General features: G+C 39.5%; 1 protein-coding gene across 3 annotated transcripts in view; it reads left to right on the forward strand.

The window, feature by feature from the left end:
- Positions 1-14,586, forward strand: part of LOC128739141 (uncharacterized) — a 31,203-nt gene extending 16,617 nt beyond the window's left edge. For all 3 annotated transcript variants that reach the window (XM_053834542.1, XM_053834541.1, XM_053834543.1), the window contains exons 3-16: positions 4,899-5,110; positions 5,193-5,357; positions 5,522-5,943; positions 6,006-6,116; positions 6,178-6,330; positions 6,412-6,800; positions 6,860-6,965; positions 7,021-7,416; positions 7,480-7,684; positions 10,829-11,036; positions 11,100-11,660; positions 11,716-12,036; positions 12,099-12,436; positions 12,497-14,586. In XM_053834542.1, coding sequence (XP_053690517.1) covers positions 4,899-5,110; positions 5,193-5,357; positions 5,522-5,943; positions 6,006-6,116; positions 6,178-6,330; positions 6,412-6,800; positions 6,860-6,965; positions 7,021-7,416; positions 7,480-7,684; positions 10,829-11,036; positions 11,100-11,660; positions 11,716-12,036; positions 12,099-12,436; positions 12,497-12,837 — 3,928 coding nt within the window. In that variant the 3' untranslated portion in view covers positions 12,838-14,586. The remainder of the gene's footprint in view (positions 1-4,898; positions 5,111-5,192; positions 5,358-5,521; positions 5,944-6,005; positions 6,117-6,177; positions 6,331-6,411; positions 6,801-6,859; positions 6,966-7,020; positions 7,417-7,479; positions 7,685-10,828; positions 11,037-11,099; positions 11,661-11,715; positions 12,037-12,098; positions 12,437-12,496) is intronic.
- Positions 14,587-15,396: the final 810 nt, after the last annotated feature.

Raw genomic sequence — 15,396 nt, forward strand, 5'->3', positions numbered from 1 at the left:
GTAGTAGTAGTAGTAGTAGTAGTAGTAGTAGTAGTAGTAGTAGTAGTAGTAGTAGTAGTAGTAGTAGTAGTAGTAGTAGTAGTAGTAGTAGTAGTAGTAGTAGTAGTAGTAGTAGTAGTAGTAGTAGTAGTAGTAGTAGTAGTAGTAGTAGTAGTAGTAGGGGAAAGTCACCATCATTTCAAGGACTTGCCAATGTATGTGGGTAGAATTACAGTAGATCCAAATTTTATTATCAAATGAATTTCACACTAATGCTGTTACAGAAGGGCCAAAAGGGATTGGGCGGACCCACAAGCAGAGGCACTTGTGCGCATTCCGGGGTTATAAGAGTCGCCTTCCAGCATTAGGATCCTTCCATGTAATAATCAATTTCGCTGTACCAACTTTATCCCACGTGATGATTTGTTTGTTTTGAATTGAGAAGTGCCATATTTGCTTCAGATCTTAAGGATTCAGGTTGGCAATCCACTCCATCATCCAGCCTTCCACATTTATGATTTCAATAATAATACTGTTAATAATATGATATTAAGATGAAATGTGGTATATATAGGTAAAAATAGAACAATCTCACCAGCAGTCCTTCGTATGAAATAAAGTAGCGTCCTTTGAGGTTTCATAAGTGCTTCTAATAGTTAATTTAATTTGCACTATTAAAACTCGTTTTGGCCAAAGTTATTACTATATAGCAGTAGATGCTTCATAAGCTAAAACGAAAAAAATAATTAAAAAAACTCATTAGGCTTACCAATTAGCTAGGCCGTGTGGCTTCGCCGTCTGCCCAAAACCTCGGTTTTAAGGTCAGGCAGCCGGAAACCACCCAGCATCGCATCTCCTAGCTTGGCTACTCAATAGAGCATTACCAGGTATGGCCACGTGGAGGCGCTAGGTAGGGGCTTGGGATGGCTAGAGCTATATTGGACGCTCCTCATTTGCCTTCCCCATTTCATACCCTTTTTCTTAGCTCTCCAATGGTGGTCCTAAAATGAAAATGTTCATGGCGAAAACTGTGATTTTCTAATAAAATCGAATATGGCGACCAGATCCAAGATGGTCACAAGAAAATTTTTTACTCCATTTGAAAACCCTGGTCTTCTTTACAGGATCTTGTCATTTGTTAGTTGTTTCATAGCAAATTTAGAAAATGTAGTTTTCAAGTTTCAATTTTTTTTTAAACTGTCGGGCCCCTTGGCGATGGGGGGATCCGCTGTTTCGAGGTGTTAGAAGTGTAATTTTCATTTTTTAACCAGTTTCAACTAATCAAGTACAAAAGTTCCAATATTTGAAGACCTCGTATGAGTATAGTGTCCCCGTTTAACGCGAATTGCACCCCCGCCTTACGACAAGGTCCAATGACTATAATTCCTCCAATACCACGTTTATTGGCTGCCGCTCTCCAATTCTGTAAACACTGTGTACGCACTGCAAGATCTCGCTCCACATGGTGTAATCGTCTAGCTTTTGCGTAAGTGTGAGTCCATGGTTCATCTTTTGCCTCCATAATTCGTTTTTTTTGTTCGACGCCGAACAAGTTTTGGAATTTCGGAAATTCCAAACATGTCTTTCGAAAACACCGAACATTTACGGTTTTTCTTCGAGCATTATCTATGTTTCGTGTCCGGAGCAGGGATGGAAAATCAGTAATTTTGATCAAATCTGCGAGTTATCGTCGCGCGCACTGATCATAATCTGTACAGTTTATGACGAATCTTTAGCAGTAATCAAAAAATTTTGTTCTCTCATTAATTCTTAGTAGTCGATTACAGTGTTAAAATTCACCCAGCTGCGAGAGATTTGTTATTTGTGTTAAACGTTGAATATCAAATATTAAATGTTGAAAGGTGTTAGCGTTTATTTCTAATTCCCGTCGTAGTAATTATCTCTAATTTTCATCGTTGCTTAGGTGGATTTAATGAATACTCAAAAAGTTCTTGTACTGATTTGACTCAAACACACTTACCTTCCGATCCGTGAACTTTGAATTCACTATAAAGCGATTATTAAAGCATTTTATTGAAATTACGCAACTGACTTTATTTCTTAAATTCGTCATACCGTTTTAAAATCCGTCCATCAAAATTTTTCATCGTCCGAACTAAAAATCACAATAATGTTCAAGAAGCTAGCGTGCATGTAGTTGCGTAGCACGGCTTGACAAATTTTATTCTATAAAATTTCTGCAGGTCATGTAAGTTTTCTCGGCTGCAGAATAACGACAATGCGTTACGTGAGTTATTTTCATTTTGTGAATGACGGAAATTGAAACGATCAGTCGACATTTTCTTCTTCGTTGCACGAAAAAGCGTAGGAAATTTGGATGCTAGGAACTCTTTAATGAAAAAAAAAAAGCATTTAAATAGATCTCAGCTCACTTTGATTGATCGCGTATGATAGTCAGTAAACTTAAATATTAGGGAATAACTAATCTTGCAATGTGTGGCATAAAAATCGCTGGTATTTCTAATAATTTGTGTTGGATAGGCTGGGAATAGGGAATTACGACGAAGCAGCAACATAGCCTATTTGTATTGGGTATTGCGATTCACTTACTGCACACAACCGATCATCTGTACCAATTTGTCAACCAACCAACCAACGCAATCAAGCAATAAACATGATCTGATTTAATGTTTGTCATAATCTGCACAGAGTGCGACAAAGTATTTGTCGCTTACAAGCAGTGATGTCAATGAATCTGAATCTGATCGCTTCTATGTTCTTGGTCGCTAGAAGTGATTTTTTTCCATCTTTGGTCCGGAGAGAACAACCGGTCTAATGAGCGTCTTGTACACTTTGCGCGGGGACCTAGGCTATTCGGCCGCAATGGCTTGCGAAGCCAATAGTAAACACGACTTCCGCTGATATTATGTCTCCGAAAAATAAGAATCTCATGGCTGATGTCATTGTCCGTGGTCTGCAGTCTCGTTACATTACTGCCACAACGGCGTCGCATTGTGTTCCAAAAGGACAAAAGGGCGTTCGCTGACTGGCAGATTTGTTGAAGATCGTGTTTCCATGTGAATATCCGCATGGTTGATAAAAGCCTGAAGCGCTACGTTGAACAGCAGCAGCTTCCTGCGAGTACTGCGTAGCATCTATCGTAGCCTTAATCTTTGAGAATCATCATATTGTGAAAGCCGTTCTCGTCCATGATTTTCCATAGATCTTTGCGCGCGATAGTATCATACACAGCTTTGTAGTCGACGAACAAATGGCCCCATGCGCCATTATATTTACTTACCCCATTATACCCCATTACTCTATATTTTATATTCCGTATTTCAACGAAAGATATTGCAGACTCTTTTTGGCGGAGTACAAACGGAACGCGGAGAGTAATGGAGCCGTCTTAGTCACCAGGATGCCGGACGATTGTGCAGTGAAATCCGTTCTCTTCAAGAGCCCCATCGGCACCAGGGATAGAGAGGCGCAACGTGCTAGATGGCTCGACCAGGTTGAAGCCGACTTGCGTATGTAGAGACGCGCAACGAATTGGCGACGAGTAGCCCAGAGGAACGAGGATGGAAAAGAATTTTTGATACAGCACGAACCACTTGTCTCTCGGCAGCTAAAGCAGCAGCAGGACTCTCCTCTTGTTCTTTTTAGACGATCTGCTCTAGTGTAAAGATTTGATCTGTCGTTGACCATTCTTCAACGAAGCCGACCTGATAACTTCCCATTAATCTTTAGTGAGGTGTGACAATCTTGCTATTATGTTTTGGGTAGTGATCGTGTTTATGCTCCAACTGCGCGTAGAATTTCTCCTTGCCATGATCAGAACATCCGTGCTGAGCACTGTGACGTTATTGGCGCTTATGTTGAAGAACTGGTCTTTGATTCTTAAACCGCACATTCGAGAACTGATTGACTACCATCTAATCACCTATCGCTATGAAAGCTGTATCCAGCACATGTGAAATGCCGTAGGTCTGGCAGATGGTATGATCATCCATGAATACTTTTTCTGAAGGGGAAACGTACAAGAAGATCAAGCAAAAACATATCCGGTAGTCGTTTAATCACGAGCCTTGCCGGAACGACTGTCGGAAACGCACTGCTTGTTTCTATCGCACTGTCCGAGTAGATGGTAGTAGATGATCTTTACTGCGGTAGAAACAAAGAGCAGTCATACAAAAAAAAAATATCTTCGCAGGGAAGCGTGTGGAAGTGATAGAATTGGGAGAATAAAACAAAATTAGGCATTAGACTACCTAATATAACGGGCCGTAGTAGTTTAGTGAGTAAAACATTCGGGTACCAACCGAAAGAGCGTGGGTGGGAGCCCCACCTGCCATTGCACAACCCAATATATTTCTGATGCATATCGAAATTCATCCAATTAATCATTCTTCGCATCACACAGTTCCTATCTTTTCAATATACTTTACGTCATGACCGCGTATAGAGTCATATACGGGTAAATAAAAAGAAAAAATAACCAATGATCGTCTGGAAAATACAAAAATTCAATTTCTGTTATTTAAAAAATGAAAAACTTTAATTTTGTTTCGTAAACGTGAAAGGTTTAGATTTTCAGTTGTCTTTCAATGCATTTATGTATGAGTTTTACGTGTTTGCGTATGAATCGAAAACATTTTCTTAAGTTCCGACTACTCTGCAACGGTACGATAAACAATTATTTTTGCTAAAATAATCATTGGCGGAACTAGCGCTCATTTCTAGTGGGGGCTATAGCCCCAGATTTTTTTTCGACCGTTTTATTGGACGGCCAAGTCAATTTTTCTAGGGGGGCTAAATCTCTCCTAGGGGGGGCTTAGGCCCCCTAGCCCCCCCTAGTTCCGCCAATGAAAATAATATTTAAAAAGTTTTTGCCACAAAATATATTTTTTATAGCCTCAACATGAAATATATTTTTCAATATCGTTCTGTTGTTTCAGATCACCTTCATATCAACTGGCCGATAAGAACAAAGGTAAAATCAATGACTCAAAAGAAGCTCCTTTGGCGGCTCCTGAACCGATATCGGATGGATCCGGTACTGGTCCGGTATCGAACAACTCGACTACCAGTGGCGGCAACACGGCAGTGACCGAGGCTGGCAAAGCGCAGCTGAAATCACTGCAGCATGTGCAATCGATCGCGCTGAGTGGTAAGTCATGTGAAATGTTAGAATGTGCACTCAAATTTTATAATCAATTTCCACATTTATTAAAAAAAACTCCATTTCTTAGACTCGACCACGAATAGCCCGCTAGCGACATCGCCGCCGTGCGATATTCTCTCCGTGCATCAGAATCTACCGCAAAACCTAACGCCACTTTACGGAAAACCTACTACCAGCCGGCGAACGGATAAATATAAAAAAATAGTTCTGTATATACTGGCAGCTGACGATGGTAAGCATTTTACGATACTATATGCACAAAAATATGGTTTTTACACAAAAATGTATTGTGACTTCTTTTACCCAAAATTTATTGAAAACGATTTTACTTGAAATTAAGATAAGAAAGTTTGTAAACGAAATTGAAAATAAATATCTATATTTTCGATTTCTCAGCATACCAGTCTGAAAAAGCGATACTACGCAACGTCTACAAAGGATTGAATCGAAAATGCCAGAGCCGAGGATTCGAACTGCACGTGTCCGATCTGCACGTTTTGGAAGTGAAGGGTAGCAGCTTCGACGTGAACAAGTGGCTCAGTGGACCGCTGGAAGCGCAAGGCGGTCATGATCTGGCCGCAAACTGTTTGGCGGAAATAGCACGCCAATCTAGCGATTCTTACCTGATACCGGTATTGTTTCTGAGCTCCACGCTTGGCGATCCGCTGCTACCGTTGACAATCGAAAGTCAAGATTTTGCGACGGTCCTCCAGACGGCGGAGAAGAATCCCGATGATCGTGCCATCCTGGAGAAGTGGTACACACTGGACGACAAATCACAGCCGGCATGTTATCGATTGAATGTTAACAACAACTTGGTGAGTGCTTGGGATGTTTTTGATATCTGATTTTTAATATGCAAATTGGCTTTGCCGTTTAGAATCTCACGTCCGAAGCATCAGAGCACGAGCTGTCTACGTTGCTGAAAATACTGATCGACATATTCTCCAAGGAACTACGGGACTCGTATTTAACCACTGTCGTAGAACAGGTAATGTTACCGATCCGATTCAACTATTTTCATAGTCTTATTGTTTTAAATATCTTCACAGGAAATAAACAATACTGTTCTAATTAATCAAGAACTATCCAAACGATGTATTTGGATACAGAACTCGATCGCGCCACTGAAGATAACCGAAAATTCGTCATCCGCTGAGGCGGAAATGGTGAGGCGGTTAGGTAATATTCAAAATGACTTAAAGGTAGGCCTGACGATAAATTTTATTTGTAAATAATACTATTTAACTCTATTTTTCTCCTTAAATTGTCGAAAATCATTGCAGAGCCACCTAGCGGATAAGCATATCCTTCGTATACCCTCAACGGCAACTGCCCAGCAGGATCAGTTCACGACTCAGCTGGAGAATTGCCTGTCGTCTGAGATCGATCTCATCATGGATGAGCACATGAACAAATACTCGATCCCAATGTGCACGTTCGGTGTAGATCGCCGCCTGTTGAGCGAAATCGAAGAGGTGAACCGACATTCGCGGATTTTGAACGAAAATTGCGCCAACTTTACCATTACGGACCGGGTGAAGGAATATCTGACCAGCAACCGACGGAAGCCGTTGGTGATTTTCGGGAAGACTGGTGCCGGGAAGAGCGTGCTCGTGGCGAAGATTTCGCAAAATGTTCACACTTGGCTGCCGGATTCTCATCTAGTGTTGAGGTTGATGAAATTTAATGAAACTTATTGAGTGTTTCTTAATGCTTGACTTCTATTCACAGATATGCTAATTTGACAACAGCTAGTTCAGACGTTACGGCTCTCTTGGGATCTATAACAGAGCAAATTTCAGTTCTAGTGAAAGGGGTTCCTGTGAGGTGTTCTCACGTGAGTATGAGTTAGCTGTGTAAATTTGAAATTCTACGAATCCCTCTATTTGCAGACGATTGAATCCTACTCGGAAATTCTGAAGCAGCTGATTGCAAATACAAAGCAACGGATAACTATTCTAATCGATTCGGTGGATAGTTTACGAGATTTAAATGATTTTGAATGGCTACCACTGGAGTTGCTAGAAAATGTAAAGCTGATATTGACCGTAACAGCAAGCTATACTGGACAGGACTTCAGTCAGTTGGGAGCGGACGATGTGATATTGAAACGACTGAACGAAAAAATAGTTTCATCGGATAGTTTACTTCACCTGACTCCGTTCACTCAGGAACAGTGGGAGGATGTGTTGTGCTTCGGTGGTGGAGATATTTACTCGGCGAACGGAGCTTTGCAACTGCCGGACAATTGGAAGAAATCCTCTGAAAAAAGTTCCGTTCAGGCTAAGGTACAGCAATCAGCTTTATTGGTAAGGTTTTTTTTCAATAACTCTTGATTCGTTCTTTCTTAGATTCTGTGGTGGCTTGCATGGCTCGGAGCAACAGACATAACAGATACCTCGGTGTCTCATATAAGCGAAAAAGTGTTTATGATTTTGGAGGAAAAATTTACTAGCGCCATCACCAGGTTTACTATTTCTTTGCTACTTGCGGCTCGCGAAGGTCTACTCGAGACGGAAATTATTACGCTTATTAGAAATTCTAATTTAGTTACTGGTAAGTACAGTTTCAGTTGAGCCATAATTTCTGCGATTTATATTATGTGCAAATCAATTAGGATTCATTGGGGAGAACTTGGACATGACACATTATATTACCATCAATATCTGCACATTATTGTATACTTGATAACAAGTATTTAACACAGCACCAGTTCAAGAACTTTGAACAATCGTCGGTTAGCTTCCTGTACACCGATTTAAAATTTTGTTTGTCTGTAAATGGCTATCGGGACAATCAGAGTTCTATGTAGCTTTACCTTTGTGTGTGATAACCGTTCTCAGCTGTCTATAAGTTTGCAGACAAAAAAATCACAGCGGCAATTTGTCGTTTAACTTCGCGGGCCATACTGTTGTTATCTCTGTTTCAAATTGTTCCCCATTCCGCTCCATCTTAATGTCAACAGGACCGGGACTCCCGCGTTTTCTACCATGTACTTTCTGTATCATGTACTTACTACCATGTCTGAAAGTATAGGAAGTATAGTACTATTCCATTGCACAGTTGCTCTTATACTGCGCCTTCAAGGATAATGTGCAATAATAAGTTTGAGAGCGCAAAATAAGAATATTTTAGCTCATCCATTGTTCTATAGACTATCCCCAATAGCAAGAGAATTCGTAGGGCAGTACCAAGCTAGTTTTATGGGGGGCCATGTTACTATGGATCATATTTTTACTCTCCGACAAATTCTCCAGAAATTTTTGGAGCACAACGTGCCCACGCTTCATATTTTCGTGGATTTTAGGACAGCATACGATATAGTTAAGTGCGAACAGCTATGGCAGATAATGCATGAGAACGGGTTTCCAGACAAACTGACGCGGCTGGTTCAAATTACCCTGGAACATGTGATGTGCTAAGTGCATTTATCAGGGCACTCTCGAATTCCTTAGAAATGCCCAGAGGGTTGCGACAGGAGAATGTTATCCAACATCGCTATTGAAGGTGTGATTCGGCGAGCGGGTTTCGAAACGAGAGGCCCGATTATCAGCAAGAGTATACAACTTCTAGCCTCCCAGTTGGCTTCCAGGTATGACGCTGGCCTAATAAGCCAGTCGTCGTATGTTCGAATCTCGACTGGGAGAGGCTGTAAGAGTCAATATATGATCGTAGTAACTGGCCCTGCAATTGTCCTGCATTCTAACAGCTGACTGCGAAGTCTGTCGTATAAAACAGAAGGTCAAGTTTCGATAATGGAATGTAGCACCTTAGCTTTTTTAGACAACTTCTAGCTTTGGCAGATGACCTCGACATCATTACTGGAAACCTTGGGACGACGGACTAAAAACGGAGGCTAGAAGGATTGGGTTACAAATCAGTGCGTCTAAAACCAAATATATGGTAGAAAGAGTAAATAAGGTTGGCCTTTCACGGACAGTAACTATTGACGGCTAGGAACTGGAAGTGGATGATGAGCTCGTATATTTAGGATTTCTGGTCACCGCCGAAAATAATACGAGTAAGGAGATTGAACGACATAATCAAGTTGGAAATCGGGCTTGCTTTTCCCTCCGCAAGACGTTTCGATCAAGGGGCACACCCCGCAGCACAAAATTGACGATATACAAAACGTTAACCCTCTAACGGGTAAGACCGTCTGTAGACGGCCTTCGCTTTTGGAGCTCCAGAGCCGCGTATGAAATTTGTTTTTGATTAGCAATATCGAAAATGTGTTCCGAACAGATTTCTTGACATTTTGATACTAATATCATAACATTCTGACCATGCATTCAAAAGTTATCATCTTTCAAAAACAATAATTCCGAAAAATTCCGAAAATAATTAGGGCGCGAATTTTTCCTTTTTTACTTTTGTAGAAAAAAGACATCTAGAACAAAATGATTGACCTAAAAAGTTTTTCTATGAGTAAATTTCATGCATTATTTTAATTTTGTAATATATCTGAATTGAAAAAATATCTGGGCAGAGTGTTAGACATAAAAAAGGAAAAAGAGAAATTAGACTTTTTCTTACCTGGTGTTCCTCCAGATAATTATTTTTGCATGAAAATCAGAACTTGTGTACTTTCATGATAAAATAGTCATTAGCTTGATCGCATCGTTTTTACGGTGTTGCCCGTTAGAGGGTTAATTAAACCGGTAGTCCTCTACAGACTTGAGACAGTAACTTTGCTTACGGAACAAATACGTGCACTTGTATATGTATTTGTATTTGAATGAAAGGTTTTGCGGCCTATTTTTGGCGGAGTACAAACGGATAGCGGAGAGTGTCGTATGCATATGAACTGCGAGATGCGGCACGACTTGGAGAGATTCTTATCGATTTCGATAGCGCATCTAGTTGGGAGTCTACGGTGGGCCATCCACGTCTCTGGAATGCCGGACGACTGTGCAGTGACAGGGGCCCCACGTGGTAGATGGCTCGATCTAGTTGAAGCCGACTTACCTGTGGCCAGACGCTAAACGAAGCGGCGATGGCGACGAGTAGCTCCGGACCTAGTAAAGTGGAAAGGAATCATTGATCCCGCAAAAGCCACCGCGGTTCTATGCTACTAGAAGAATTAGGTAATGTTCTATGTACTTGAATTAAGGGGGCTCTGTAGCTGCAAGGTTACCGAGTCTACTTTGACAAGCGAATGGTCGTGGGTTCGAATCTTAGTAGAATCAGATCCATCCACATATTTGATTTTAGCAAAACACGGATTTTAGAAAAATTAGACAACACGAGATTAGCAGCCGAAATGTTTCACATAAAAGTTAGAGCATACGTGAGAATAGTTAATTTACAAAGAGTGGAAAGTGGAAGAGTTACAAAGTGGAAATTGTAATGACACATACAATAGACTGCTGCTCAAATTGCGACAACTGGATGACAAAAAAAAAGAAAAAAAACCATTGCTTAGCTTAGTTAGATAGATGACGGTAGGAAATATACGTGTTAATGTAATTTAGTAACAGCCGAAGAAAATTGTTCAATGTTTACTGTATAAAAAGTAAAAGTAGAACTGAAATTTCAAGTAAAAATACTCCTGTCTATCCTTTGGATTGGATTCCTCTGTGTATATTTTGATTTTGGGCACATATATGGGGGTCTACCCAGACTCTTTCCAGTTATTTTTCGTTATAATCCAATTGGTTAAAATTCAGTTAATAAATGATCTGTAATATGTTTCCCCAGGATCCACTACCAAACTCTGGACGCATTTTTGCTGGAAGATGGGACCATTATTGTTGCACAACAAAAATATAATTATAGTGGATAGAACGCTCCGAGAAGTAGCCAATCGGCGATACGAACGGGACATCAAGGGTGCACATAAAGTTCTGTATGACTTTTTTGAAAAGCAGCCGAATAGTTTCGCCGATAAGAAGGGTAAAGACACCAGGTAATTGTGCTTGAAGTATCTAGATTTTACGGTGGTTTCAAATTAGTTTTTTTTCTCAAACAGCTACAACGCGAGAAAGTTTGTGGAGTTGCCATACCACAGTTACATGCTGAGAGATAGTGATGAATCCTTCGCAGGTGCCAGTTATCTAACCGATGTGAGCTGGCTGCAGCAGAAACTGATCGCTACCGGATGTGTTCATTTGTTGAATGATATTGGTCTAGTGAGCTTAGCCGATAGCAAAGATAACCAGCAGGCATTCGGTCATCTTGTCCTGCTGAAACAGTTCTGTGAGATTTATTTCCAAGCTCTTAACTATGATGGGCAGCAGCTGTTTTCGTTACTTCGCACGTTCATCGAAGTAAAACTGGAATCAACCGAAGAATCAGCGTTAGCCGGAATTGATACTTTGAAGAAGTGGCATGACTATATCGATACTAGTACTGCGACATATCTTCAGAAGTTGGAGTTTAAAGAGCCAAAATCGGGCGAAGGTGAAGAGGAGCCGAAAGTGGAAACCGCAGCTACCGGATATGATCTTATTACTAATTTGAATATCGATGGATATTTCGCAATTTCGCTAAGTACTGAACGTGAGGAGATTTGCGTATGGGATGTTGCAAGGTGGGTATGAGTTTTTAACCCATTAAGCTAGTCGGATTTATTGTACTTTTTTTAGTTGTTCCAAGGTGCGCACTCTATTGGGAGTGCCGCAACCTACGGCGATCTGTCCGGTTGGTGAGTATGGAGTAGCTGTTCTGTGCCGACGAGAAATCCGTATCGTGGATCTAGACGAAGGGAAATTTAAGGTCACCCTAAAGGGTGTGATGAATCAGAAAATGCCGTACTTCGGTCTACATGATTCATCACATCTGGTTTGTCTTTCACGCAACCGAATGTACGTGAACTTGATGAATATCGAATCGGGTGATTGCGTTACTACCTTCAAGGCCGGTGAGGATAGGTTCCTTAATTCACTGCTGGTGTCGGGAGATGGAAGGTAATTGGTGTATGGATTACGACTTGAGTATATTGCAATTAAAAATAAAAACTAATTTTTAGAATACTAGTTTGCGGAGATGAAACGCAAAAACCGTTTCCATTACTCGTTTGGCATTTATCGCAGAAAAAATTGCTGTACGATCTGAGGATTCCGCATCATGACTTCATAACTTCGCTGTCCGCCATTACCCACGAGGGGTCCTACGTGTGCGTTGTGGCCAAGGAGCTGGCGGAGCCTAGCCCAAATTTTATTGTTGTTTACGATCTGCAGAGTGGAACTTTGTTTAAAAAGTGGAAACCATCGTGTAATACCGTCTCTCTGGCGATTTCTCAAACAAACACCTGCGTCATCGCTGGTCTCGAAGATGCACGTATATTGATTTGGGACTTAGTAACTGGTAAAATAGACCTGATAAGATAGTTTTAACAACCATCATTTGAACTCATTTATTTGTTAGGAAACTGCCGTTGCACGTTAATCGGTCACTGCGCACCGGTGACGCTGCTTAAACTAGACCCGTCCGGAAAGATGCTACTGTCCGGTGACGCGGAAGGACGCGATTTATCCGTTCGGCTTTGGGAGCTAGATAGTGGAAAATCGGTGGCCGTGTACACTCCACAGGAAAAGATTACGACGTGTGAAATCCTAAGCGGAGGTCAGTATCTCGCTATTGCCCTGGAAAACAGACCGAACATCGTTTCCCTGAAACTGCGTGGAGGAACCGAACGAGCTGCCGCCGAGTCCGTTACCTATGGAAAGACGGAAAATTGCGGAAAAGTATATGACTTGCGGCAGTAGAAAATCGATCCATTTTATTGGTTTAATTTTTTGAAGGTTGATTTTAAGTTATTACGATTGATAGCGAGCGCTTGATTGAACTGACCGTGGCAAATGTGGAATGTAACGATATAATTCTTCGACCAGAGATTCCGTAAAATTGGCCTTAGCTTTAGTGGTAATCGGAACTTTTTTGATATCTCTACAGCTTTTCACTAAATCTGTAGCGATTTTATATAATTATTGTAGACTTCTTGTCGAAATGTATAGAAAGTTTATCAAAATTTATTTATGGATTTATGAATGAAAACAATATTTTAAAAATCCGGGGTCACAATCTTTTCTAACAAAATTCATTTTTTTAACTCCAATGGAATTTTTCAATTTTCTCGGACATCGGTTATTTCAAATATTTATAATTCCTAAAATAAATATCATCGAAGAAATATTTTTAAATAATAATGTAAAAACGATTTCCCAGTAACCAAGAAAAAATGTTTTAAAAATTTTGCAAGTTACTGAGAAAATTGGCATAATACTTTATAACTGGTCCATTGTTCGATCTTTGTGAATCAAGTCGGAGACGAAATATTTACTGGATTTAAACGGAAAAGAATGAAATATGAATGGAACAACGATGGCACAAAATTCTACTAAAATGACATAAAAGGGCATAAAACGAGTCAAGTTATAACATAATCGGACAAAATAATGTTAAAAACTCAAATTGAACTTTTAAAAGGCACATACATGACACAGTACTCGACATACACATCTGAAAATAAATTTAGTCGCGTTTTTCTGGCTAAAAAAGCTTGATGTTTTATAACATATTTCGAAACAAATAATGACAGCAAATTGGCTCGAAAATGATATATGTACGATTCAAAATGAAACAAAATGCCATAGAAAAACGAAATAAAAGAGTCACAAAAATAAAATAAACAAAACAATATACAAGAATGGCACAAAAAGATAAAATATCAGACACAAAAGTAATATAAAAGAGGTACAAATACAACATAATATAATAACTGCACAAAAATAGCACAAATAACAACAAAATAATACAAAAATAAAAATGACTAATTTATAAAATACAAAAATGACAAAAAAGACGCAGAACTCCTATAACAAGACTCAGAGATGATCTAATAAGGACACGAAATAATACAAAAGACGACAAATGACTTCAAAAACGTCACCGAATGATGCATAAATGATATAATAACTGCACAAAAAGTTCACACGAATGACGCAGACTATCAAACAGATATAAAAAGGATACAAAAGTGGGACATAGACGATATTAAAATTATTTTAAAACGGAACAAAAATTGTGCGAAAACTGGTATAGAAACAATATAAAAAATGACAAAAATCTTAAGCGGACATGAACGACTAAACATTTTGAAAAAAGCATTATTTTTTTATTGCAGATTTTGATTCTGCAGTCTTTTCCGCTTATTTTGATACTAAATTTGTAATGATCCAACCATGAGTCCATTGCGTGTATTTTATATTTTTTTAACCATTTTAACCAACTAGATATAAATGGTTCAATATTTGCAGACCTCGTGTCAGCAGTGGCCCCGATTCAACGAGAATTGACTTTTAAGGGGACATGAACGACTAAACATTTTGAAAAAAGCATTTTTTTTATTGCAGATTTTGATTCTGCAGTCTTTTCCGCTTATTTTGATACTAAATTTGTAATGATCCGACCATGGGAAGTGGCCGAAAAACGATCATACACATAAACATTCCAGTGCCGCGTGGAACAACTTCGGCAGAATAAAAGGCCGCTCCTGGAAAACCATGATTTTCAAACTTTATGTACCTTTTTCTCAGGAACTACTCAACGTATTGAAAAAAACTTTTGGTTTTGTTTTGTTGGTAGAAGCTTGGCAAAGACTATTATAACTTTTGAGGTTTGTAAACAAAACACAGTCTGAGAAAAACGAAAAAGAAGAAGAAAAGATGACTAAAAAATTAAAATATTGTCTTCTTTTTCTTTTTTCTCTGGATGCGTTTTGTTTACAAACCTCAAAAGTCATAAAAGTCTTTGCCAAGATAATACCAACAAAACAAAACCAAAAGTTTTTTTCAATACGTTGAGTAGTTCCTGAGAAAAAGGTACATAAAGTTTGAAAATCATGGTTTTCCAGGAGCGGCCTTTTATTCTGCCGAAGTTGTTCCACGCGGCACTGGAATGTTTATGTGTATGATCGTTTTTCGGCCACTTCCCATGGTCGGATCATTACAAATTTAGTATCAAAATAAGCGGAAAAGACTGCAGAATCAAAATCTGCAATAAAAAAAATGCTTTTTTCAAAATGTTTAGTCGTTCATGTCCCCTTAAAAGTCAATTCTCGTTGAATCGGGGCCACTGCTGACACGAGGTCTGCAAATATTGAACCATTTATATCTAGTTGGTTAAAATGGTTAAAAAAATATAAAATACACTTTCAATACCTCGAAACAGTGCACCCCTCGTTTGCCAAGGGGCCAGCCAGTTATAAAAAAATTGAATTTTTAGCAAACCTTGCCATCTTTATCATGTGATATTTCCTGAATTTG

This window comes from Sabethes cyaneus, chromosome 3, assembly GCF_943734655.1.
Source record: "Sabethes cyaneus chromosome 3, idSabCyanKW18_F2, whole genome shotgun sequence".
Taxonomy (NCBI): domain Eukaryota; kingdom Metazoa; phylum Arthropoda; class Insecta; order Diptera; family Culicidae; genus Sabethes; species Sabethes cyaneus.